Here is a 26,557-nt window from a genome sequence, read left to right on the forward strand (position 1 = left end):
CCTCAGGTTCAGGTGCAGACCATCCTGTTTATAGAGGTCCCACCTTCCCCAGAAAGAACCCCAGTTATCCAAATGCCGGAATCCCTCCCTCCTGCACCGTCCCTGTAGCCACGCATTTAACTGTTCTCCCTCCCTATTCCTCGACTCTCTATCACGTGGCACGGGTAACAAACCAGAGACAACAACTCTGTTCGTTCTAACTTTGAGCTTCCAACCTAGCTCCCTGAAAGTCTGCCTAACATCCTCAGCTTGCGCGCTTTTAAAGGGAAAAAAAACCTTCCCGGCTGCCCCTCTGGTCTTCGTCACTTCCCCCTGCTGCTCCCGCTCTTTCTGTAAAGAGAGAAAAAAAAACATCGCTGCCCGCTACCGGTAAGTAATTTTAAAACAAACTGTCTTACCTTAGCTGCTGCTCGCACTCAAAGTGACCGTTGGCGTTGAAGGGTGAGTATTTATACTCACTGCTTTCCTTCCCGGCTGCCCCTCTGGTCTTCGTCACTTCCCCCTGCTGCTCCCGCTCTTTCTGTAAAGAGAGAAAAAAAAACACCGCTGCCCGCTACCGGTAAGTAATTTTAAAACAAACTGTCTTACCTTAGCTGCTGCTCCCACTCAAGTTCCACTTGGAGATGCAAAAATACTTCCCTAAAGATTCTGATTTACTTTGTTGACACCTGCCCTGTCCTGAGACTCAGTTATAGAAGAAAGATAAGATTAAAGACCCTGCAGAACAATGCCAGCTTCAGTGGTTACAGAGCACAGAACAAGATGTACTGTGAATGAAATCAGGCAAGGCCTCTGAGCCAAATTGCAAATGAACACAGACATGGTCAAGGTTCTCTAAGCTTGCCTTTGGTTTCTCTGCAGGTTGCATGGTAGATACCACGAGATGGCCCCACACATAGTGCCAATGGACTATACGAACGAGCCAGATGTCAAAATTCCAATTCAACTCATAACAAACATGCCTGAGCTAAAGGTACGGGAATGGGGAGAGCTGTGTAAGCAACTCCACTCATTGTTAAACACAGAACATATTTCACAATGGGATGTTTATGTAATTGAACAGGGTAATGTAAGCTTAGCCAAGCAAGTAATGTCTGTTATTTTTTTCTCATTTAACAAGGTAGAAATTATAGGCAGAATGTTGCATGTAATGGAGAGGTATATTTTTATTAATAGTAATCAGATGGACATTGAGCACTCAGTGCAAGGCTGATGTATTAGAAAGAGTGTTGTAGGCTGAGACTGCACTGAGAAGAGAATCTAAGACAAAGTGTTGAGCTTTCATTGGTTTTAAAACAATCTGTCAAGACACACTTCTTTCGCACACAAGTAGGGACCCTATCAGTGCACCTGAAGATGCACCCCCACACCCCCACTTCCAAGCTTCATATTGTCAGGACTGACAGATAATCACTTGGAATGATGGACCTTGGAGTGGTTCCATGTAGCTGGTGACGCTGGGTCAGAGAGATTGGGTAGATCGTTCCCACCAGCTGGAAAACCATCTGCTATTTTGTCAGGTGGGAATGGACAGATACAGGGAACATGACCACAAGCTAATTAGTGGCACTCAGAGCACACCATTGTTGAGATTACTGGAGTTTAGGGACTGTTCTCCCACACTGATATGGGTCTCTCTTTCCTGTTTCCAGAAAACTCACATTTGCTCAATTTGCCAATGGCTCCACGGGCCAGAGGCTCATTCTTCAAATGCACTCACTGCCTGTTTTAGACATTCAAGAGGGTGTCTCTGGATAAAGTTAGTATTCAAGGGTATGGGAACAAAGCGTGAGATTGGCATTAAGTAATGATGCTTGTTTAATGTATTGGTGCAGGCAAGATGGTTTCCCCCTTATGCCGGTTTTAATATTCTGTGATTCTGACAGTCCCAACATCAGGAAGGGTGGCACTGCACCCCGAAAGATGCTTCCTGTCCCCATCCTTGCCTTTAAAATGCTCCCACCCTGCCTCACATCTCTGCAGTCCGCACACAGACCCCTCCCTCAACACCCCAGCCCACCCTCACTACCTACAAGGATCCAGCCATAGTGGGTGGTGAAGGCCTGTGTGAATTTGAAGCACAGTATGGTTCCTGGTGGCACACTGCTGGCATTGTACAACACATTGTAGAACAGCTGGCATTTGCTAGGTCATCCAGTCTTGGGGATGGGATTCTGTATGACCCAGGCATCAGTCCCCTGCAAGGCTGACACTGCCCATAGATCTGAATTTAAATTTCAATAGGTACCCCCAGGAGAGAAACATGTATTTCTCATCAGTTCTCAAACCAGTGGACTGAACCCACAATACTAGCACTAAGCTTCACCCATTGATTTAGTTAGAAAGTCTGAAGATCCGAGACAGACTCATGTGATATGACATTGGTTGAAGAAGATGCTAATTTTAAAAAAATTGTGTCAAACAATGAGGTGCATCTAGAGAACAAGGTCCAATAAGTAGTCTTATACACTGTATAATTGACTGAGGAATGTGAAGGACAGCGAGAAGCTGCGTTTCTTTGGAGTGTCTTCATTTAAATAGTGGTCTGCTATTTGAGTCTTCCTACCAAAGTGTATGACCTCACACTTCCCTACATTTGACTACATTTGCTGAGATTTTGTACACTTACAACTTATCTCTCTGCCCTAGGAGATTCCTTATGTCCTCCCATCTATTTTTATATAGAAGCAATCATTCAAAGACCAACCAATTCTGACTAATAGACCAAACACTAACAGTCTTCTATGTGTTAACCAATTCTCAGTCCATGCTATTACATTACAACCAATACAGTGAGCTCCTAACTTTTTAATGTGGCACCTTATCGTATACCTTCTGTAAATCCAAATACAGTACATCTACTAGTTTCCCTTTATCAACTCTGCTCGTTATAGGCTCAAAGAACCCTAGCAAATTTGCCAAATGTGAATTTCCTTTTATAAAAACTTGACTTTGTTTGATTGCGTTAAGCTCTTCTAGTTGTCCTGCTATGTATTCCTTAGACCTGGACTCTTTTTCTTCAATTACAAATGTTCGGCTAACAGATGTGAATTTACTTTCTTTTTATTTCCCTTCATTCTTAAATAGGATGTCACATTAGCTAGCATAGTCTGTTGGAGCCTTCCTGAAATCCAGCAGGTTCTAGAATATTTCAACCAATGCCTCCAGTATCTCTGCAGTGACTTCTTAAAAAAGGCCATCAGGTCCTGGCAACTTGTCTACCTTCAGTCTCATTATTTTGTCAAACACTTAGTCCCCCTTGATAGAGACTGTGACATAACTTTTCTGGCCATTATCCACTTGCTTTTCTGATACCTTTGTGATGTTTATAGTGTCCTCTACAATGAAGACAGATGCAAACTATTGGTTAAATTATTTGTCGTTTCCCTGCTCCCAATTATTAACTCCCCATTTGCATCCCCAAAGGGTACAATACATAATTTAACAACCCAAACCCAGGATTCAAATCCAGGTCCTCAGAACATTATGTGGGTCTCTGGATTAACAGTCCAGTGATCATACCAGTAGGCTGTCACCTCCTATGTAATGACAGAATGCTCCTTTTTCCCCAGTACTGGTGCCAGTGCCCCATGAATTGAACCCATTTCTCCAAAAACAATTTTTAAGCCCCACACTTACCTCTAATGTTATTAAACTTACACTTTTTTGCACCTGGCTCAGGTAGTAAAATAGTAATTATTACCTTTGTGGTTCTACCTTTTTAATTTTGCCCCAAGATGATTATAATCTCCCAGCAAAACCACTTTCCCGGTCCTACCTATGTCATTGTTGCCTATGCAGACTACAATGGCTGAATCTTTCCCCTCCCACTCCAAGCTCCCCTCCCGCCTAGAAGAGATACAATACAACCTTTGGCACTCTGTCTTTGCTGCAGAAAACAATATTTGTTTCTCTAACTATGCTGTTCCGTGTTACTGTCACATTTCTCTTTTCTTCTGCCACTTGAATGGTGCTCTGTGACACAGTGCTGTGGACAGTTTGCTCATCTTTGCTGGAGTCTGTGGCCTCATCCACACCAGGAGGGTAGCGAATGTAATGCCCTTATTCAAAAAGGGCTGCAGAGAAAAGCCTGGGAACAATAGGCCAGTGTTATGGATCAGGCTAGACTTCCCTCCGAACATTTCAAGAAGTACCCCAGACCCTAACTTTGCTCATTGTTTTAAGCAGGTGTTGAGTGGATATTCCAGGAGTGTGGCAGCTGGCCCAACCACTTTGTTTTAAACAAACTGATCTTACAGTAGGATAGAACGCTGGCAAAACATCCTGGGCCAAAAGGCCTGTACTGTGCTGTACTGTTGTGTTTCTAAAACAGAATTTATTTGCAATATTACAGTGAAACAGAAACAAAAGAAAACAGAATATAGAATAACCTAACCTATCTGAAAACCTAACAGATTATCCCAACTTAATGATGCTGTTTCAAATACTTGCAACAACAGCCATAAACACCCCTTGGCAAAAAAAGTAAAATCAAACACAGGTCTTACAGGAGAGAGAAAGAGAGAGAGAGAGAGAGAGAGATGGCAGGGGGACTCAGTGTGGAACACCTTTTTCCATGCAGCTGTTTCTTGGATCAACAGCCTCACACTGAACTGATTGTTTTCAGTGAACAACCAGACTGCTAAAAACCAAACCTAACCAAACCAGAGTTAACCTGAGCTGGGAGAACTAGCCACTCCCCTTTCATTGTAGGTGTCTTTTAAAAAAGACTTGACAGTATTCTCAAGTAAATTAACCCCAGACATTTCAGAGTCTGTGTCTTTACGAACTCCTGAGGAAAAAACCAAGGACAACCTAACCTTGTTAAAGGAGCAGCATCATCACACTAGTGAGCTTAACATCTGTGGTGGGTAAATTACTTGAGAAGATTCTGAGGGATAAGATATACATGCATTTGGAAAGACAGGGTTTGATTAGGAGTAGTCAGCATGGCTTTGGGCATGGGAGATCATGCCTTACAAATTTGTTCAAGTTCTTTGATGAAGTAATCAGGAACATTGATGAGGGCAGAGTGGTAGATGTAGTCTACATGGATTTCAGTAAGGCATTTGTGAAGGTTCCACATGGTAGGCTGCTCTGGAAGGTTAGATCACATGGAATCTAGGGGCAGCTGGCAAATTAGATACACAATTGGCTTGATGGTAGGTAGCAGAGGGTAATAGTGGAAGGATGCTTGTCAGACTGGAGGCCTGTGACTAGTGGAGTGGCTCAGGGGTCATGCTGGGCCCAATTGCTGTTTGTTATCGACATCAATGATTTGGATGAAAATGTACAAAGCATGATTAGTAAGTTTGCAGATGACTCTAAAATAGGCGGTATCATGGACAGTGAGGAAGGTTATCAGAAATTGCAGCAGGACCTTGATCAGCTGGGGAAGTGGGCCAAGAAATGGCAAATGGAGTTTAATATAGATAAGTGTGAGGTCTGTCATTTTGGAAAGTCAAATGAAGGTAGAAGTTTCATGGTGAATGGTGGGGTCTTAAAGAGTGTAGTGGAACTGAGACACCTTGGAGTTCAGGTGCACGGTTCTCTGAAAGTGTAGTCACAGGTAGACAGGGCAGTGAAGGATGTTTTTGGCACACTGGCCTTTATCAGTCAGGGCATTGAGTATAGAAGTTTGGAAGTTATGTTGCAGTTATACAGGACATTGGTGAGGCCACACTTGGAGTATTGTGTACATTTTGGTCACCTAGTTGTAGGAAGGATGTTATTAAACTGGAAAGAGTGCAGAAGAAATTTACAATGATGTTGCCAGGACTAAATGGTCTGAGAGAGATTGGACATGCTAGGACTTTCTTTACAGCAAAGCAGACTGAGGTGGGAGGAGCGGAATCTTATAGAAGTTTATAAGATCATAAGAAGCATGGTTGAGTGAATGCACTCAGTCTTTTTTCCAGGGTTGGGGAATCAAGGACTAGACGGCATGAGTTTAAAGTTAGAGGGAAAAGAATAAAAGGGAAACTGAGGGGCTACCTTTTTTTACACAGAGGGTGGTACGCATATAGAATGGATTGCAGCAGAAGTGGTTGAGGCAGGTACATTAACAACATTTAAAAGGCATTTGGACAAATACATTTGGATAGGAAAGGTTTAGAAGGATGTGGGCCAAGTGCAGGGAAATGGGGTTAGCATGAATAGAGATTTTGGTTGGCATGATCCAGTTTGGGCCAAAGAATCATTTGCTGCCATTTCCGTCACCTCCAGCAGGATGCCATCACTAGACATGCATTCCCCTCCCTTGTCAGCATTACACAGGGACCATTCCCTTCGGGACACCCTGGTCCATTCTCAACATCTGCCCACACTCCCATGACAACTTCCTCTGTACATGTACTTCCTCCCTCATCACTACCCAAGGCCCAGACATACCTTCCAGGTGAAGCATCAAATTACCTGTATTTCACGCAATCTAGCCTACTGTTTTTGCTGCTCACAACATGGTCTCTCTACATTGAAGGAGCGTCACTCCGAAAGCTCGTGTGCTTCCAATTAAACCTATTGGATTATAACCTGGTGTTGTGTGATTTTTAACTTTGTACACCTCAGTCCAACACCGGCATCTCCAAATCATGTCCTCTACGTTAGAAAGACAAAGCACAGACTGGGTGACCGCTTTGCAGGACACCTACAATCTGTTGCAGAAATGGTCTGAACTTTCTGTTGCCTGCCACTTCTACACACCACTATGATCCCTGGCTAACATCTGTCTCAAGCTTGCTGCAGTACTTCAGCAAAGTTCATTGCAAGCCGGAAGAACAGTATCTCATTTTCAGCATGGGAACCCTTCAGCTTTTGTGACTCAATATCAGGTTCAATAATTTTAGAGTTTGAACTCCTTCTCCCACATCCTTACCCCAATTGCCACATCGCAGGCCTTGTCATCACATGATTTGCTAGCACAACCATTCCCATTGTCAGCCACTAATGGTCCCCAATGATTCCCTCAGGCTGACCTTCACCCACTCTTTTGTCTATCGAATTGTTTTTCTCTCTCTCTCTCGGCTTCATTTCCACCTATTGTTTACTCCTACCTCTAACCCCACCCCATCTTCAGCATATGTACCAACCTTCTCCGAGCTACAATCAGTTGTGAAAAAGGGTCACTGGAGCCAAAATGTTAATTCTGTTTTCTCTCTACAGATGCTGTCAGAGTTCTCCCCGCAAGTTCTATTCTTGTTTCTGCTTCATAGTGATGCCGACTTGTTGCAAATTCCAAAGAGAATTGTGGAAATATTTGAAAAGGGAAAAGTAATACTGGCATCTGTGGAAAGAGGATGGGGATTGGGGACTAATTGAACAGTTCTTTTAAAGAACCAGCAAAGACAGGATGAGCTGAATGGCCTCTTCTGTGACATATGTAGCTCCCATAGTGAGGTGCCAACCTTGAGTGAGTCTGGTGGGAAGGGGGCATATTGAAACTGACCCAGGCAAGAACAGAAAAAACTGCAAGACACTCTTGTGAATTATCCCTGTGCCTGGTCCAGAGGCAGCATTTCCATCACCAATTCATCATCATTGAAGTTAACAGCGGTGAAAGAGGTCCTTCAGCCCATCATATCTATGTTGGTTATCAAACACTAATCTACTTGAACTCCATTTCTCAGCACTTGGCCCAAAGCCTTGTATTGCTATTGTGTTTCAAGTATTCGTTTAAATAGTTTTTAAATGTTGCAATGTTTCCTGCCTCTACCATTATAATGGGCAGTGAGTTCCAGATAACCAGAAAATAATTATTCTTAAATCCTCACTAAATCTCCTTCTCCTTCCCTTAAATCTATACCTTCTGGTTATTGATGAAGGGGATTTCTTTATTCCTGTATACCCTGCATATGCCCCTCAGAATGTTGCACAGCTCAATCAAGTCCCCTCTCACCCATTTCTTTTCTAAGGAAAACAGCCCCAGCTGACCTTGTCTCTCTTCATAACTGAAATGCTCCAGTGCAGGTAACATCCTGGTGAATGTCCTATGTGCCGCACTGAACTACAACTGGAGCATTATAAAACAATTTCTGAAGAAAAAAGAGAGTCTTTTTCATAAAAACAGAAACTACCTTGCTAACACAAGACAACTGAAATGGTTTCAGGATGAGCTAAGCAAGGCTCTCGGGTGTTTTGATCTATTTGGCCAGTAAAACTTATTGATATTAAAATACTGAGTGAAACCCAGTGAGACCTCTCGGAATGTAAAGGTCCATTCAGGGACATGAAATAAAGATGTTGTAGTATGAATATGGTAATGAGTAGGCAGCCAGGGAGTAAATAAGCTGTTGAGGCCAGCTTGGTTCAAGTGAACAGGAGCAATCTATCCAGTAAACAGCCCAATTATCCTCAGTGCATCAAACAGAATCACAGTGTTGACTCAGCCTAACTCAGTCAATGTATCTCCTTTAAATGTTATGGCATTGTTTGATAAAACAGCATTTTAGCATTCAGATCATTTGCCAACGTAAGCAATAATTTGACTCAACTAGGGGAAGTGACATGCATTATCAATCCATGTACAGCAAAACAAACACTATTAACCATGACAGTCCCAAAACCAGCTTACATATCATGGGGCTACATAAAGAATTTTGTTTTTTCACATCATTATTTAATCTCAGGAGGAGGGTGATTTCCCATGAACTGGTTTTCCCGCACACACAGCTTGCGAGTGTGAGGTTAATGTGATCTCTCAGTCACACTGGCCCATAAGCCTCATTCCTGATGAAGGGCTTATGCTCAAAACATCGATTCTCTTGTTCCTCGGATACTGCCTGACCGGCTGTGCTTTTCCAGCACCACATTCTTGACTCTGATCTCCAGGGTCTGCAGTTCTCATTTTCTCCTCCTAATAGGCAACCACATTGGTATAAGACTGGAGTCACATGTAGGCTAGACCAGAAATGAATGATAGATTGCCTTTTCTAAAGAAAGCTGGTAAAGTCAGTTGGATTTTTATGACAATCTGGTGGCCTCATGGTCTTTTGTATATTCCCTAAAATGGTTAGGAATCAGCTAACTGTTTTAATGAAGATTGCAGCCTATATTCAGGCTCATGTACGCTAAGCTGGATAAAGCTGCCTAGAATTTTTCTCAGTTCCACAGCAGTTTCACAGCGGTTTAGTTTAGGGAGGGCCCCTTTATTCATTCCTGGGCTATGAGTATCACTAGTCGGGCCAATATTTAATGCCCATCTCCAGTTACCATTGAAAAGGTGGTGAGGTGCCTCTGCTACAGTCCATTAGGTGCAAATATACCCACAATGCCCTTAGGGAGGGCGTTCTTGGATTTTGCCCTAGTAACACTAAAGGAACAATGATATATTTCTGAGTCAGGTACGTGAGTAGTGTGAAGGGGAAATTGCAGGTGTTAGTGATCCCATGTTGTTCCACTGGTCATGTGTTTGGAATGTGTTGACTAAGGAGCCTTGGTAAATTTCTGCAGCGCATCTTTTAGATGGTACACGCTGCAGCTACTGTGCCTTGGTGGTGGAAGGGGTGAATGTTAAAGGTGGTGGATGTGGTGCCAATCAAGCTTTGTCTTGGATGGTGTCAAACTTCTTGAATGTTGGTGGAACTGCCCCCTCTGGGCAAGTGGGGAATATTCTATCACAGTCCTGACACATGCCTTGTAAATGGTGCACAGGTACTTTTGAGTCAGAAGGTGTGTTATTCACTGCAGGATTCCTTGCCTCTGACCTGTTCTTGTAGCCACAGCATTTATATATTGCTGATCCAGTTCAATTAAGATTCTGGTCAATGATAAGCACCAGAATGTTGATAGTGGGGGATTCAGTGATGGTAACATGGTAACACCTTTGAATATCAAAGGACAATTGTTAGATTGTTTCTTATGAGAGATGGTTATTGCCTGGAACTGGTGTGGTATGAAAATCTGCTGCCACTTGTCAGCCCAAGCCTGCATTTGTGCAGGTCTTGCTGCATTTAGACATGGACTTCTTCAGTACCTGAGGAGTGACAAATGATGCTGAACATTGTACAATCATCAGAAAACATCCTCACTCTGACCTTCAGTTAAGCTTTGTAGGAAGGAGAGATCATAGCTGAAGTGAGACACTGCCAAAGTATATGAATTTGGGGATTTTGGAGCAGTGGGGGGGGGGGGGGGGGGGGGGTGGAAGATGTGCTTGCTTTTTTGGTTCCTAGATTGTAAGATCTTTTTAACAGGATACATGGAAGTCCAGGGTTGGGGTTCAAACACAAAATAAAGAATGGCATCACTGTAAGTTCATTGGTCAGTAATAGCTACTAATTTTACTATTTATTATAGATAATTCTCAGATTGAAGGTAAATAGGATAAATATTTACAGATAACTGTTACAACATGGGGTTGTAGCCCTTCTGCTAATTAAACTAAACACACACTTGCCCCATAATCTGTTAAAGTATGAGTGACAGAGAACTACCTAAATTCCATTATTTAAAGAAAAAAATAACAACTTTATTCTTTAACTTCAAAAGAGAACATTAAACAACAACTATCTGCAACTGTAAGCCTTCTTTCTCTTAAAAAAAGTTATCAACCTTCCACTCTATAACAATGTACTGATCCGATTAATCCCCTATAAATTTTACAGCAAATCATTTTTCAAAACCAGTAGTCATTTCCGGTGTCGATCTTCCTCTGTCTATAGATCTCCCTGGGTCGTCTTCGGTCTTCTGCTGCAAAGATGTTTCATATGAAAAAGGTACCTTTCAGAGAGAAGAGTTGTAGGCAGTCATTCAACTGGCAAATGGTGCTCTTCCTCTAGTTAACTTTTATACCCCAAAGCATCGGATTGTCTCATTGGTTTGATGTTGTCAAAATAGTAAAATTCAACATCGATTGGGTTTTAGTCTCTTGGGGCATAATTTAAACAGATTGGCTCAATTCGAACTGCTGTTCAAATTTAATAGTTAATATATAGGTTACAGCAAAATATTACAACTTCAAATTGTCCAATACACTTTGTGCCTGCAGTCAGTCACATGAAAGGTCCCTGCATTCACTCTTTCTTAAGGATACAGTACACGCCTTCAACTCTATAACATTATAAACAAAAAGACCAGTACGAATTCTATTTAAAAACATATTTAGATCTAAGGAAATCAATGCAGGGCCAAGTGATGTCTTGTAACTAAATGATGCAGGAGCCAGTGAATTCCATTATGGTTCATCATGACCACATTTCTAGCAAGTGTTGGTTATTTGAGGAACTCCAGCTCAGAATTGATGAGGTGGATTCTGAATTTCAAACACTGACACATCAGGGAGGGGGAGAGTTACCCTAGACACTGCTCCAGGAGGCAGTCTCAGCCCTTAGATTAAGTACCTCAAATTTGGTCAGTGGCTCCCATTTCACAACCAGAAATTGAAACATGAGGTCCCAGTGCAGAAAGTAGTGCAGTGTTGGTCTGAGGAAACAGAAGGGCTTCTACGAGACTGTTCATAGCTGTTTATAGTTGGTAGACTGGTCCATATTCAAGAACTCAGCAACCAGCCTAAACAAGTATGCCACTAACTTTACAGACTTCATTATTCAGTATATAAATAGAAACCACGGATGAACCAGGAGATCCACTCCCTACTGAAGTCCAGATCTAAGGTGTTCAAGTTGGGCGACCCTAACCTATACAAGAAACCCAAGACTGACCTTTGCAAAGCCATCAGGCCAAGAGGCAATACCAAACTAAGCTTCAAACCCAGATTAACCACATGGAAACCTATCTTTTGTGGTAAATTTGTGGCATAACAAACTATAAAGTGAAGTTGAACAAAATCACAGGCAACAGTACATCCCTAACCTGATGAGCTCAATGCATTTTATGCTTGCTTTGAAAAGAAGGCCAGTGAAACAATGTCACCTGTCCCAACATCCTCGAATGCTCCTGTGCTCTCAGTCATTGCTGCAAATGTTAGATCAGTCACCTTAAGGGTGAACCAACGGAAAGTGACTGGCTGATTGGAATCCCCAGCTGTGCATGCAGATTTTGCATGGACGTGTTTGCGGGAGTATTTGCAGACATCTTTATCCTCTCCTTACTATAATCTGAAGTCCCCATTTGCTTCAAGAACAACAGCGTCATCCTGGTGTCAAAGAATAACCATGCAAAGTGCCTTAAGGACTACTGCCCGGCGGCTCTGACATCCCATAATTATGAAGTACTTGGAGAAGTTGGTCATGGCTCACATCAACTACAGCCTCCCAGATTGCCTTGATCCCTTGTAATTTGCCTACCAGCACAACAGGTCCATGGCAGAGGCCCTACACTCATCACTTGAACATCTAGACCACAAGGATACCTACATCGGGCTCCTACTAACTAGCCTTCTGCCTTTAACCCTATAATTCCAAACAAACTCACCCCCACTCTCTGTGACCTAGATCTCTGTTTCCCACTCTGCAACTGGATTCTTTACTTCCTGACTAAAGACCCCAGTCAGTAAAGATGGGTGACAACACCTCCATGATAACTCTCAACTCTGGTATCCCACAAGGCTGTGTACCCAGCCCCCACTCTTACCCCTTATGCGACTGTGTGGCCAAATGCCGCACCAACTCCATTTACAAATTTGCTGATTACATTGTTGTAGGTCAGATCTCAAATGACAATGAGACAGAATACAGGAAGGAGATTGAGTGCTTAGCGGCATCGTATAAAGAGAACAATCTCTCCACCAACATCATTAAAATGAAGGAGGTGGTCATTGACTTCAGGAAGCAGAGTGGAGGGCACATGTCAATGGTGCTGAGGTGGACCAGCAACAACGTCAAGTTCCTGGAAGTGATGAGCACCAACAATCAGTTCTGGTCCACCCACTTTGACACCACAGTCAAGAAAGCACAGCAATACCACTACCTCCTCAGAAGGCTAAGGAAATTTGGCATGTCAATAAAGATGCTGACAATTTTTTTATAGCTGCACCACAAAAAGCATTCTACCTGGATGCGTCACAATGCGGTACGGCAACTGCTTTTCCTAAGATGGAAAAAAACTGCAGAGAATTGTGAACACAGTACACTCCTTCATGCAGATCAGCCTTCCATCCATTTACACCATCTATACTTCATGCTGCTTAGGGAAAGCAACCACATAATCAAAGACCCCTCCCAGCCCAGTTATACTCTCTTTCCCCCCTCTTCCATTGGGCGAGAGATATAAAAGTTTGAATACACATATGAATAGATTCAAGAACAGCTTCTTCCCCAGTGTTATCTGACTTTTGAATAGATTTCTTAAATGTTAGCGTTGATCTCTCTCTGCACTTCCTAGACACCTGTAACACTATATCCTGCATTCTGTTTTGTACCCTGACATACTTGTATAGTACAATCTGCCTGTAAAGCAGATAAGATAAGACTTTTCACTGTATCTTGGTACACATGACAGGAAGAAATCAGGGATAGGAGAGTGTAAATACCAGAGCGACAGGTAGAGAGACCCAGGATAGAGTGCTGAAGGAGTTTCAACCCTTGAGCTTGTTGAACAAGTTTAGTTTCTTGCTCTCTGTGTAGGTGAGAGCAAGGTCTGTTGGGGGAAATAGGCACTGTTCTGTGTAGCCAAGGTTGAGAGTTCCAAAGGCTGTGTAGCCTGTCAGTATCCAGGTTCAGAAAATCTCATCAGGACAGCAGATGAACTCAGAGTGGGAATGGAAAGATCTAGTTGCCGTTGTCCATGTAGTACCAACGATATAGGTAGAATAAGGAGAAACGTTCCACTGAGGGAATAGGAACAATTAGGGGTCAAATTATAAAGCAGAACTAGAAATGTAATACTCTCCAGATTGCTACCTGAGCAATGAGTTAATTGGTACAGGGTCAACAAGAGTAAAGAGGTAAATGTGTGGTTCAGAGATTGGGGAGGAACAGGTTTGACTTCATGGGGCATTGGCACCAGTACTGGGGAAGGAAGGTATGTTTATGGGATGGACTCCACCTGAATCATGCTCGGACCACAGTTTTGACAAATTGCATAACTAGGGCTATAGGTAAGACTTTAAATCAACTAGTTTTGGGGGAGAGGAGTGTGGTTTCAGTAGCATGGAAAATTATAACAAAGATAAAAGAGAAGGTAGGATTGCAGATTAGTAATGGGACTGATTGTTACCAGAAAATAAAAGGAAAGGACAGAATATGTGAGTGTAATTTTCTAATAAGGAACCAAAGAAGTTTAGGGAAATTCAATAAAAAACTGAAACAAACTTAAAGGCTGTGTATCTTCATGCACAAAGCTTTCAGAACAAGTTGAAGTGTTGGTGCTAATAGAGATAAATGAATATGATGGAGGAGAAGGTAGCAAAGAGTACAGTAGATGAATGGGGGTGGGGATGGAGGTGATAGGTCAGAGGGGAGGGTGTGGTGGGAATGGAGATTGGCAGGTAGGTCAGGTCATGAGGACAGTGCTGAGCTGGAACGTTGGAACTGGGGTAATGTTGGGGGAGGGGAGCATTAGGAGGTGGAGAAGTCGACGTTTCAGGTGTAACCCTTCTTCAGAACAAGGGGTGGGTGTAAGGTGAGCTGCAGATAAACAGGGTCTTGCAGTGATAATTGTCCATGAGCCTTGGCACCCCTGACTTAACTGGGACAGAGGCAGGAATGGAGCATGCAGAAATCTTACAGAAAGCATTAATTCTGTCCACAGAGTTATCCACTGAATAATCTAAGTGACAGATTCCAAGCACAATAACAACACAATTACAATCTTCCCTCTTACTGAGGAGCTTGCTCCAATTGGTGGGAATGGTCCAATCCCCAACAGAATGTAGTCTGGTGCAGTACATCAAAAATTACATTGAACCATGTTAAAAAGGAAGAATCTTACAGGGGTCTGAGTGAAGTGGGCTATACTGGAAGCCCAGTGAGGTCTACCTCAACACTGTGAGCAATGCACTGCATCTTTTATGCATCTGCTGAGTGACAAGGCAAGCTTCTCACTGCATATTGGCGAGATGACAATTAAGAGAATTATGACTTGTCTAAAACCTTAATAATGGCACAACTTGCCTCAATTCATATTCAGCTTCCTATTTTACCAAACTCACCGAGGTCGAGAAATTGCAACATGAGCCAATCAAGGTGAATCTTTCTCAACCAGTTTCACCCCATCAAACTTGAGCCTGAACCTTTTACTACAATCAGTGGTAACTGAATCAGATGTTTCTTATACAAGACCAGAACCAGGTTGTACCTTTTAATCAGAGAATCCCTATAGTGTGCAAATAGATCATTCAACCTGTCAAGGCCACACTGACGCTCTGAAGGGCACCCCACACAGACCCACACCATTCTTGTAACCCTCTATTTCCCATGGCTAGTCCACCTAGCCTACAGATCCCTGGACATTATGGGTAATTTACCATAACCAATCCACCTAACTTGCACATCTTTGAACTGTGGGAGGAAACCAGAGCACTCAGAGGAAATCCATGCACAAGGAGAATATGCAAACTCCACACAGACAGTTGCCCGAGAGTGGAATCAAACCTGCATCCCTGGCACTGTGGGTCAGCAGTGCTAACCACTGAGCCACCATGCCATCCCAAAACAAATCTGTAAAGGTTCCCGGTATAGTTCCTCAGTCTAGCCGAGGTCTTACACAAACTTGAGGGTTGGAGTCCAGAGTGAATTTTGTTAAAGACTGTTTCCACAATCACTGATACAGCCACATCAGTATCAAACTCTATTAGAACGGGGTGACCATTTACCCAGACATTTGATTTGGTTCTAATTTGGATGTTGCAATTTAACAAACTAGATGCAGGTGGGTCTTCCAGGGTGTGTACTCTCCTAGATACCCGCCTATGAGTTCTCTTACTCAAATTAGGTCGAATGGAACTCTTGTTGTCTTGAGTCCACATACCGGCAGCAACTACGATGGCTTGCCAGCCCTGATCCTGAAGAAAATGTTGGCCATTTAGCCAAGGCTTGGCTTTATTTTGGGTTTAGCTGTGGGCACACCTAGAGTTTGTCTGTTCAGGATCTGTCCTGAGTGAGGCTATGCAATTGCCTTCATACAGGTGGTGGTCCCCAAGCTTAGTCGGCCTGGTGAGGGTTGCCACTTCCATCAGGATGCCCTGTAACTCATTTGCTTCACGTTTTAGTTAGGGAGGAAATTGCAGGGTCTGTAGCAGAAGTATTTGCATCATCAATAAACACGGGTAAAGTACCAGAGGCGGGAGGGTGGCTGTAAGGAGAAGCCTGGAAACTATAGACCTGTGAGTCTGACATCGATGGTGGGTGAGTTGTTGGAGGTGACTCTGAAAGATAGGATATACATGCATTTGGAAAGTCAAGGATTAGTCAGCATGGTTTTGTGTGAGGAAAATCATTTCTCACAAACTTGAGTGAGAATTTTAATGATGTAACCAAAAAGATTGATGAGGGCAGAGCAGTGGATGTTGTTTACTTTGCTAAAGTCTTTGGCAAGTTTCTGCATGGTAGATCAATTAGTAAAGTCAGATCACATGGAAGTCAGAGTGAGCTAGTCAATTAGATGCAAAATTGGCTTTCTGGTAGGTGACAGAGGATGGTAGTGCAGGGTTTTTTTTTGGACTGGAGGCCTGTGACCACCGGTATTCCGTAGAGATTAGAACTGGGTCATCTCTTGTTTGTCATTTATATAAATGAATTAGATGAGAATATAGGAGACATGGTTAGTAATACTGCAGATGACATCAAAATTGGCAGTACAGTGGACAATGAAAAAGCTTATCTAAGATCACAAAGAGATCTTGATGAATTGGATCGATGGGCTGAAGAGTGGCAGGTGGAGTTTAAACTGGATAAATGTGAGGTATTGCATTTTGAATCATTGAACCCTGACAGTGTGGAAACAGGCCCTACAAAGAGTATCCCACCTGCACCCATTCCCCATTACTCTACATTTACCCTGATTAAGACACCTATCTACACATCCCCGAATATTATGGGCAATTTAGCATGGCCAACTCACCTAACCTGCATATCTTTGGATTGTGGGAGAGAACTGGAGCACCCAGAGGAAAACCACGCAGACATGGGGAGAATGTGCAAGCTCCACATGGACAGTCACCCAAGGCTGGAATCAAACCCGGGTCCCTGGTACTGTGAGGCAACAGTGCTATCCACTGAGCCACTATGCTGCCTTGATATGGTTTGGTAATACAAGAAGGACAGATCATACAATTAATGGTAGGGCTCTGGATAGTGTATTAGAACACAGAGACCAATGAATACATTGTTCTTTGAAATTTGCATCACAGGTAGACAGGTGGTTAAGAAGATATTTAGCACACTTGCCTTCATTGCTCAGAATTTTGAGTATAGATGTTGGGATATCATATGGAGGTTATACAGGATGTTGGTGAGCCCTCCTCTGAAGTACTGTGTGCAGCTCTGGTTGTCCTGTTACAGGAAGGATATTATTAAACTGGAGAGGGTTCAGAAAAGATTTACCAGGATTCTGTTGGGAATAAGGTTTGAAATATAAAAATAGACTGGAAAGGCTGAGATATTTTTCACTGGTGTGTAGGGATTGAAGACTGACCATATTGAGATTTATAAATCATGAGGGGCATAGATATGGTGAATGGCTGGGGTCTTTCCCTAGTGGGGGAGTTCAAAAAAAGGAGACATAGTTTTAAGGTGAGAGGTGAAACATTTAAAAAGGACATGAAGGCCAACTCTTTTTTAGACAGAGAATGGTTCTTGTGTGGCATGAACTGCCAGAGAAAGTGATGAACACAGGTACAGTTGCAACATTTAAAAGACATTTTGATAAGTTCATGAGTAGCATTGGTTTAGAAGGGTATCGGCCAAATGCAGTTAGGTGGGACTAAAATGCAGTTTAGTTTGGGATTATGATTGGAATGGACTGGAGGATGGCTAATGTTTCATTGTTCAAGAAAGGTAGTGAAGAGAAGCCAGGGAACTACATGTCAGTGAGCCTGACATCAGTGTTAGGTACGAGCTGAAAATGTGTTGCTGGAAAAGCGCAGCAGGTCAGGCAGCATCCAAGGAGCAGGAGAATCGACATTTCGGGCATGATCCCTTCTTCAGGAATGAGGAAAGTGTGTCCAGCAGGCTAAGACAAAAGGTAGGGAGGAGGGAGGAGGGGGAGGGGCGTTGGAAATGCGATAGGTGGAAGGAGGTTAAGGTGAGGGTGATAGGCCGGAGTGGGTGTGGGGGCGGAGAGGTCAGGAAGAAGATTGCAGGTTAGGAAGGTGGTGCTGAGTTCGAGGGTTGGGACTGAGACAAGGTGGGGGGGAGGGGAAATGAGGAAACTGGAGAAATCTGAGTTCATCCCTTGTGGTTGGAAGGTTCTTAGGCAGAAGATGAGGCGCACTTCATCCAGCCGTTGTGTTGCTATGGTCTGGCGATGGAGGAGTCCAAGGACCTGCATGTCCTTGGTGGAGTGGGAGGGGGAGTTGAAGTGTTGAGCCACGGGGTGGTTGGGTTGGTTGGTCCGGGTGTCCCAGAGGTGTTTTCTGAAACGTTCCGCAAGTAGTGTTAGATAAGTTGTTGCAGAGGATATTGAGGGACAGGATCAACCAATGTTTGGATAGTCAAGGTCTGATTAGGGATAGTCAGCATGGATTTGTGTGTGGGAAGTCATGTCTGACAAATCTTTTAGAGTTTTTCAAATAGGTAACCAAGAGGATAGATGAGGGTGGGGCAGTGGATGTTGTCTGTATGGACTTTAATAAGGCCTTTGACAAGGTCTCGCATGGCAGGTCAGTCATGATGGTTATGTCGCATAGGATGCAAGGAGAGCTGGCTAATTGGGTTCAAAATTGGCTCGATGGTAGGAAGCAGAGGGTGATGGTCAAAGGTTGTTTCTCAGACTGAAGGCCTGTAATTAGTGGTGTGCCTCAGACGTCAGTGCTGAGACTTTTGTTATGTGCTGTGAATGTACAAAGCATGAGTGGTAAGTTTTCTGATGATAAAAGTTGGATAACTTTATCCCACTGAGACAGGTAAGGAATGGTAAGGTGAAGGAACCTTGGATGACAAGAACAGAGGAGCTTCTCGTCAAAAGGAAGAAGGAAGCTTACTTAAGGTTGAGGAAGCAAGGATCTGGTACAGCTTTAGAGGATTACAGGGTAGCTAGGAAAGAACTCAAAAACGGACTGCGGAGACCTAGGATGGGACACGAAAAAACCTTGGTGGGAAGGATTAGGGAAAACCCAAAGGCATTTTACACATACGTGAGGATTAAGAGAATGATCAAAGAGAGGGTAGGGCCGATCAGTGATAGTGGAAGGAACTTGCGCCTGGAGTCTAAAGAGATAGGGGAGTATTCACTAGAGGGAGGGACGTTGTTGATAGTGAGAACACCGTGGACTAGGTGAATAGGCTTGAACAGATTGATATTAAGGAAATAGATACGCTGGAAACTCTGGGAAGTATCAAGATAGGAACAGAACAGATATATCCAAGGTTACTACAGGAAGCGAGATTAACAGCCTCAATCAGTGAACTCATATTCTGTAAGGTCTACCTGGTTAAGCTTGTTACAATTACTACAGTTCCCATGTTTGCCAGGGTCATGGTGAGGCAGACAATGGAACTAGAAGCTTAACCTTTCCAAATAAATTCAATAATGAATATCATGGGGGGGTGGAGGGGAGTGCTGGGACAGGTCCAGTAGGGAGACGCTCATGTATTGTCTGGACAAAGTGTGCTGGCCTGGCAGGCTATAATCTAAGGTGATGTACTGGAAATTGAGTGACCAATGTTTTGAAGAGGACAATAAGGACATGGGGAGGAGGAAGCTATTCTTGTGTATTACAGAGCTCAGCTACATTGGGCACTACAAGCCAGACAGGATCTGTTTGATACTAGTTCCAATTAATGAGAGCAGGGTGCAGTAGACCATCATGGGATGTTAAATAGTCATTGGTTATGATGCCACCATTTGGTTGGCATTGTGGGCATGATCCGCAGCTATGAATGTTTTTATTTCCTGCAAATGAAAGCTCATATTTGGAATTGTCCAATTGCTTGCCTGTCTGTGATGTTCCTCTTCTGGACTACTAGCCCTTCATACTACAGATGCCCAGTGCGCATTGGGGACTGGGTAGCAGGGACTTAGAAAGGCTGTTTCAATAGTTTGCAGGTAAGGATTGGTAAACTGTGACCTGGGGGTTAATCAATGATTATGGTGAGAGAATGGGGTTGTATGTGTGAGATAATGACAGCCATGGCTATGTGCTGTGAACAGGGTGGGTTTGTGGCTGCTGTGCCGTTAATGAATAGCCACACCAGATTACCAATACTTGTCGGACTGCACAGTGGCCTGTCAAAGATGATGTGGGCACAAGGGATGTTGGTCTTTCGGCAGATATCACCTGAATGGCAAGTTGTTCCAGGGACAGCATGTGAGAAGGTGGGGATAGGATTGAATGTGATGGCCGCCATAGAGGCAGGTATGCAGTGATGCTTTTGGTGAGATATAGTGAGCAATCTCATCTGGTCTCTCAGCGAGGTACCCTCCAAAAAACCATATATAACTGATGCTTACTCAAAAATCTGCAAGATTCAGCCTGACATATTAAAGACTATGTTTTAGTTACTTGCTGTGAAGTCAAATGGAGGAGTTGTGTCCTTTTACTTAATTAATTTCTCCTTGAACTTACATTTCTCAGTTTTACTGCTTTCATAAAACAAAATATCTGAAACAAATTGAGCTTCTAGACATGTTGGGATTTTAAGTGTATCTCACATGCTGAATGTTTCCCACCAGACTTCGAAACAGAATTAGAACATAGAACATAGAACAATACAGAGCAGAACAGGCCCTTCAGCCCTCGATGTTGCGCCGACCTGTGAACTATTCTCAACTCGTCCCCCTACACTATCCCATCATCATCCATGTGCTTATCTAAGGATTGATTAAATCTCCCTAATGTGGCTGAGTTGACTATATTAGCAGGTAGGGCATTCCACACCCTTACCACTCTCTGCGTAAAGAACCTGCCTCTGACATCTGTCTTAAATCTATCATCCCTCAACTTGTAGTTATGCCCCCTCGTACAAGCTGATGTCATCATCCTAGGAAAAAGACTCACTGTCTACCTTTTCTAATCCTCTGATCATCTTGAATGTCTCTATCAAATCCCCTCTTAGCCTTCTTCTTTCCAATGAGAACAGACCCAAGTCTCTCAGCGTTTCCTCATAAGATCTTTCCTCCAGACCAGGCAACATCCTGGTAAACCTCCTCTGCACCTTTTCCAATGCTTCCATGTCCTTCCCGAAATATGTCGACCAGATCTGTACACAATATTCCAAGTGCAACATGATATTGTGGCTCCGGAACTCAATTCCTCTACGAATGAAACCTACCAAGAATCTTTCCATTGACCCAGTACTCTGCCTTTCTGTTATTCTTCCCAAAGTGAATCACCTCACATTTTTATAAATGACTTAGACGCAGGCATAGGTAGATGGATTAGTAAATTTGCAGACGACACTAAAGTCGATGGAGTAGTCGACAGTTTGGAAGAATGTTACAGGTTGCAGGGGGATTTGGATAAACTGCAGAATTGGGCTGGGAGCTGGCAAATGGAGTTCAACGCAACTAAATGTGAGGTTAGATTAGATTACTGTAAGTGCCTACCATGTGGAACTGAAGTCCATGCATACCACGCCAACTGCCCTACCCTCATCCACATGCTTGGTCACCTTCTCAAAAACTCAATGAGGTTTGTGAGACATGACCTGCCCTTGACGAAACCACGTTGACTATCTGAAATCAAATTGTTGCTTGCTAGATGATTATAAATCTTATCTCTTATAATCCTTTCCGTAACCTTTCCAACAACAGAAGTAAGGCTCACTGGTCTATAACTATCTGGGTCTTCTCTGCTGCCCTTCTTGAACAAGGGCACAACATTTGCAATCATCCAGTTCTCTGGTACTAAACATGTAGACAATGATGACTCTGCTATCTCCTCCCTAGCTTCCCAGACAATTCTCGGATAAATCCCATCCAGCCCAGGGGACTTGTCTACTTTCACTCCTTCAAGAATTGATAACACTTGTTCGTAACTAACCTCGATCCTTTCTAGTCTAATATCTCGTACCTCATTCTTCTCCTCTACAATATTCTCCTTTTCCTGAGTGAGAAATGTTCGTTTAGCACCTCTCCGATCTCCACAGAGTCCACACTCAACTTCCTACTTCTGTCTTTGACTGGCCCTATTCCTACCCCAGTCATCCTTTTATTCCTCACATACCTATAGAAAGCTTTAGGGTTCTCCTTTTTTCTAATTGCTAAAGACTGCTCGTGTCCGCTCATTGCTCTCTTTAAATCCTTCCTAGCTGATCTGTAACTCTCCATCGCCTCATCTGTACTATCTTGCCTCATCAACACATAAACCTCCCTCTTCTGCTTAACAAGAGATGCAATTTCTATAGTAAACCACGGTTCCCTTACCTTATCACTTCCTCCCTGCCCGACAGGGACATACCTATCAAGGACACGCAATATCTGTTCCTTAAACTAGCTCCACATTTCCATTGTCTGCATCCCCTGCATTTTGCTACCCCATTCTATGCATCCTAAATCTTGCCTAATCGCATTATAATTGCCCTTGCCCCATCGATAACTCATGACCTGTGGCATGTACTTATCCCTTTTCATCGCTAAACTAACTATAACTGAATTATGGTCACTCTCTTCAAAGTGATCACCTACAACTAAATCAAACACCTGGTCTGGTTCATTACCAAGCACCAGATCCAGTGTGGCCTCCCCTCTTGTCGGCCCTTCGACATACTGTGTCAGGAGACCTCCTATACACATTGGACAAAAACTGATCCATCTGATGTACTAGATTTATAGCATTTCCAGTCAATGATGGGGAAGTTAAAGTCCTTCATAATGACCATCCTGTTCCTTTCACTCCTACCCAGAATAATTTTGCCAATCCTCTCTTCCACCTCCCTGGAACTCTGCGGAGGCCTATAATAAACTCCAATCAGTGTGACCTCTCCCACCCAGGATATTAGTACCCCTCTAGTTCAAATGAAGACCTTCCTGTTTGTACAGGTCCCACCTTCCCCAAAATGAGACCCAATTATCCAAGTACCTGAAACCCTCCCTCCTGCACCATCCCTGCAGCCACGTGTTCAGCTGATAGCTCTCCCTACTCCTTGCCTCGCTATCACATGGCACGGGTAACAAACCAGAAATAACAACTCTGTTTGTTCTAGTTCTCAGCTTCCAGCCTAGCTCCCTGAAATCCTGCCTTACATCCCTATCCCTCTTTCTACCTATGTTGTTGGTACCTCCATGGACAACGACTTGAGGCTGGTCACCCTCTCCCTTCAGGTCCCCAAAGATACGATGCGAAACATCATGGACCCTATGACCTGGGAGGCAATACATCAACCGTGAGTCTCATTCGTTCCCAATAAACCTTCTATCTGAGCCTCTAACTATTGAATCCCCAATGACTAACACTCTCCTCCTTTCCCTCCTTCCCTTCTGGCAACAGGGACAGGTTCTGTGCCAGAGACCTGGGCCCCATTGCATACTTCTGGTAAGTCGTTCCCCCCAACAGTATCCAAAACGTTATACATGTTTTTCAGTGGAATGACCACAGGGGATCCCTCCACTGGCTGTTTTTTCCCCCTTCGAACAGTCACCCAGCTTTCTTCATACTCTTATCTATCACAGCCTCTGCTTCCCGAATAATCCAAAGTTCATCCAGTTCCTGCTCCAGTTCCCTAACACTGTCTTATATAGTTGGATGAAAATAAAAATAAGAAGTCACTCCTTTCCCAGAAACCTCTGCTCTCTGACTTCAAATATAAAATCTCAAATCAGTGACTCACCGCTCCTGGCAGGCCCCTAGTCCAAGCACCCGCCCTTTGAGTTGCTGCTGCTGCTGGAAAACAGTTATTAAGGCATTGCTGTGGGTCTGTAATGAGGAATTAACCCTTTGTGAATGGAAACTGTGAAGGGTGAGAATGGGATATTAAAACTTGTGAAGGATTACTGTGAGGCCAGTAGCAGAGTGGAACTGGAAGCTTAACCCTTTCAGAATAAATCCAATAGGAATAAGTGGGGGGAGACAAATGCAAAGTGTTATTTTTTGTTTAAAAACCCAAGATGTTTGTTTTCACAGGAGAATCCATTCAAGGAGCAAATAGTGAAGACCTTCTCGGAGGATGGTGCTGGGAATCTGAGCTTTAATGACTTTGTGGACATGTTCTCGGTGCTTAGTGAAATGGCTCCCAGAGAGCTGAAAGCCATTTACGCCTTCAAAATCTATGGTATAATAATCAGTTCCTTCATTTATTGAATGAAATGCATGTAGAGCAGAACAAGACAGACCCAGAAACTATAAGAGCACAATCAGAAACACAAGGTCAGAAAGTTGGTTCAGGAAACCTTTCTTCTAATTTAAAATACTTCGACTATCATCACACATTTTGTAACATTCATACTTCAGACTCTGATCTTATAAATAATCTCATATCAAGTCAGTCTGAGGAAGAATTGTCTTGTGTTTCCTATGGAGAATAACATCCTTCAGGCTGGCAGGAAGTCTGGTCAACTTTAACCACCTGGCCTCATTAATTGGCTGAAATTTGTGACTAAACCATCTAGAGGGTTGATGGCAAGTTTATCGCAGTGTGTGGGGACCTGGGGCAGTTAATATTTTGCAAAGTGAGTAACTTGGGAGGGAGCCCAGGGATGGAGGGTCTGTACTTCCCCATAAAGTACTGTGGAGGAGGCTTTTGTTCTGAGTTGACAGAACAAGTCTAGAAATATGGAAACATGGAAAACAGGAGCAGGCCTATCAGCCAAAAGACATAGCAGCAGAAATTAGACCATTTGACCCATCGACTTTGTTCCACCATTTAATCATGGCTGATAGTTTTTTGACCTTATTTTCCTGCTTTCTCACCTTTGATGCCCGTGGGCCTGTTTTGCCATTCATTATGATCATGTCTGACCATCCATTTCAGTCCCCTGTTCCCATTTTCTCACTATACTCTTTGATCCCTTTTGCCCTAAGAACTATATCTAACTTCTTCTTGAAAATATTCTGTGCTTTGGCCTCAAACAGTTTCTGTCTCAGAGAATTCCACAGACCCAATACTCTGAGTGAGGAAATATTTCCTCATCTCAGTCCTAAATGGACTATCTCATTTCCTTAGACTGTGTTCCCTTGTTCTGGACTCCCTAGTCATTGGGAAATTTTTTTCCACATTTACCTGGTCCTTTTAGAATTTTATAGGTTTTTGAGAGAGCCTCCCCATCTCATTCTTCCAAATTCCAGTGAATACATTCTTAACTGATCCTGTCTCACCTCATTTAGTTTGTTCAGATTGAATTATGGTAAGATGACTGCCTGCAGTGAGTATCTCATGGCAGAGGTCACATGACTGTGACAAGCCAGGAAACACTTTAATGTAATTTCTCTTGTTAGTGTACACAAATTCATTTTAGTTTGCACAATCATTTTATACTGTAAATTAACCATTTTGCAAACAATTATTTTCCTTTTCATTACTCCATTCCACCTCTGCAAAAGTGTTCACTTTTGTAGTTACTGTGTTTTTATCAGTCTCAACACACATGGCACACATGATCTTTAATATGACTGGGTCTTGTGATGGCACTCATCCAGGTTGTTGGCTTTCTCTCCAATATCTGCTGGTTGGAATAATGATTCAGTTTCAAAATCTTCTCAGCTGACACTACTGATCTATGCTGTTGCCTTAAACACATCTGTTATTCAGTTGCATTTTCTGTGTCTGACAAGGCAATCAAGTCATTTTGTGACTTCAGCTTCAAGATTCCATTGTTCCTGCAGTCAGATCCTCTCTAACTTGCATAGTCTGTTTGTCAGAGACAGACAGAATGACATGCCAGTCAATCTGGCATATAAAACACTGTCAATCTCTTCTGGAGGATTTAGCTTTCAACTTGCTTCTGCTGAGACGAGTAATAGCAATATGGATTTCTGGATTGCATATCTTGTCATAGCATTGGGCTCTCTGATTAATTTATCCTCTCAGAACAAGCACCATTCCATCACAGAGCCTCAATTTTATCTTCAAAGGTTTCACGCTTCGATTGTCATCTGTTGTAACTTCACATAGTTCTTTAAAGTTCATAATGTTTCAGGAAGTACTAGTGTCTGTCTGGCACTTTGTATTAATTTGATTATCTCACGCTGCTACTTTCATTATAATTGTTTTCATTTTTCTCCTCCAATAATCTCTCTGGTGCCAAAATTGATTTACCCAAATCATTGTCTTCACACTTTGTGGCTATTACCTTTATAGGTTTGTTGGTCTGCTTCCTAGCTAAACACTTGTGTGTAAAGTAGTTTTGCTTCTTGTGGTTAAACCACTGTTTTTTGATGTCTGATGTGCTTTCATTTGTCTTCTATGATGACCACAGTATTTGTAATTTGTCTATGGACCTTGTTTTTTTTTGTTGGTCCTTCTGTGAATCATTGTTACTTTTCTCCGCATTGTTGCATTTAAGGTGTAGACACTTTTCAGCATTGTGGATAGGTCTGAGCTGCTTATCAAGGTCTGTGGTCTTGGCT

The 26,557-nt window shown here is 43.0% G+C and overlaps 1 protein-coding gene across 2 annotated transcripts in view; it reads left to right on the forward strand.

Moving 5' to 3' along the window:
* cib2 (calcium and integrin binding family member 2) overlaps positions 1-26,557 on the forward strand; it is a 290,432-nt gene that overhangs the window by 243,382 nt on the left and 20,493 nt on the right. For both annotated transcript variants that reach the window (XM_087981963.1, XM_043680152.2), the window contains exons 3-4: positions 862-973; positions 24,116-24,263. In XM_087981963.1, coding sequence (XP_087838089.1) covers positions 884-973; positions 24,116-24,263 — 238 coding nt within the window. In that variant the 5' untranslated portion in view covers positions 862-883. The remainder of the gene's footprint in view (positions 1-861; positions 974-24,115; positions 24,264-26,557) is intronic.

This window comes from Chiloscyllium plagiosum, unplaced genomic scaffold (genome assembly GCF_037043375.1).
Source record: "Chiloscyllium plagiosum isolate Xiang-an unplaced genomic scaffold, Cpla_swu_hap1 HiC_scaffold_42, whole genome shotgun sequence".
NCBI lineage: Eukaryota > Metazoa > Chordata > Chondrichthyes > Orectolobiformes > Hemiscylliidae > Chiloscyllium > Chiloscyllium plagiosum.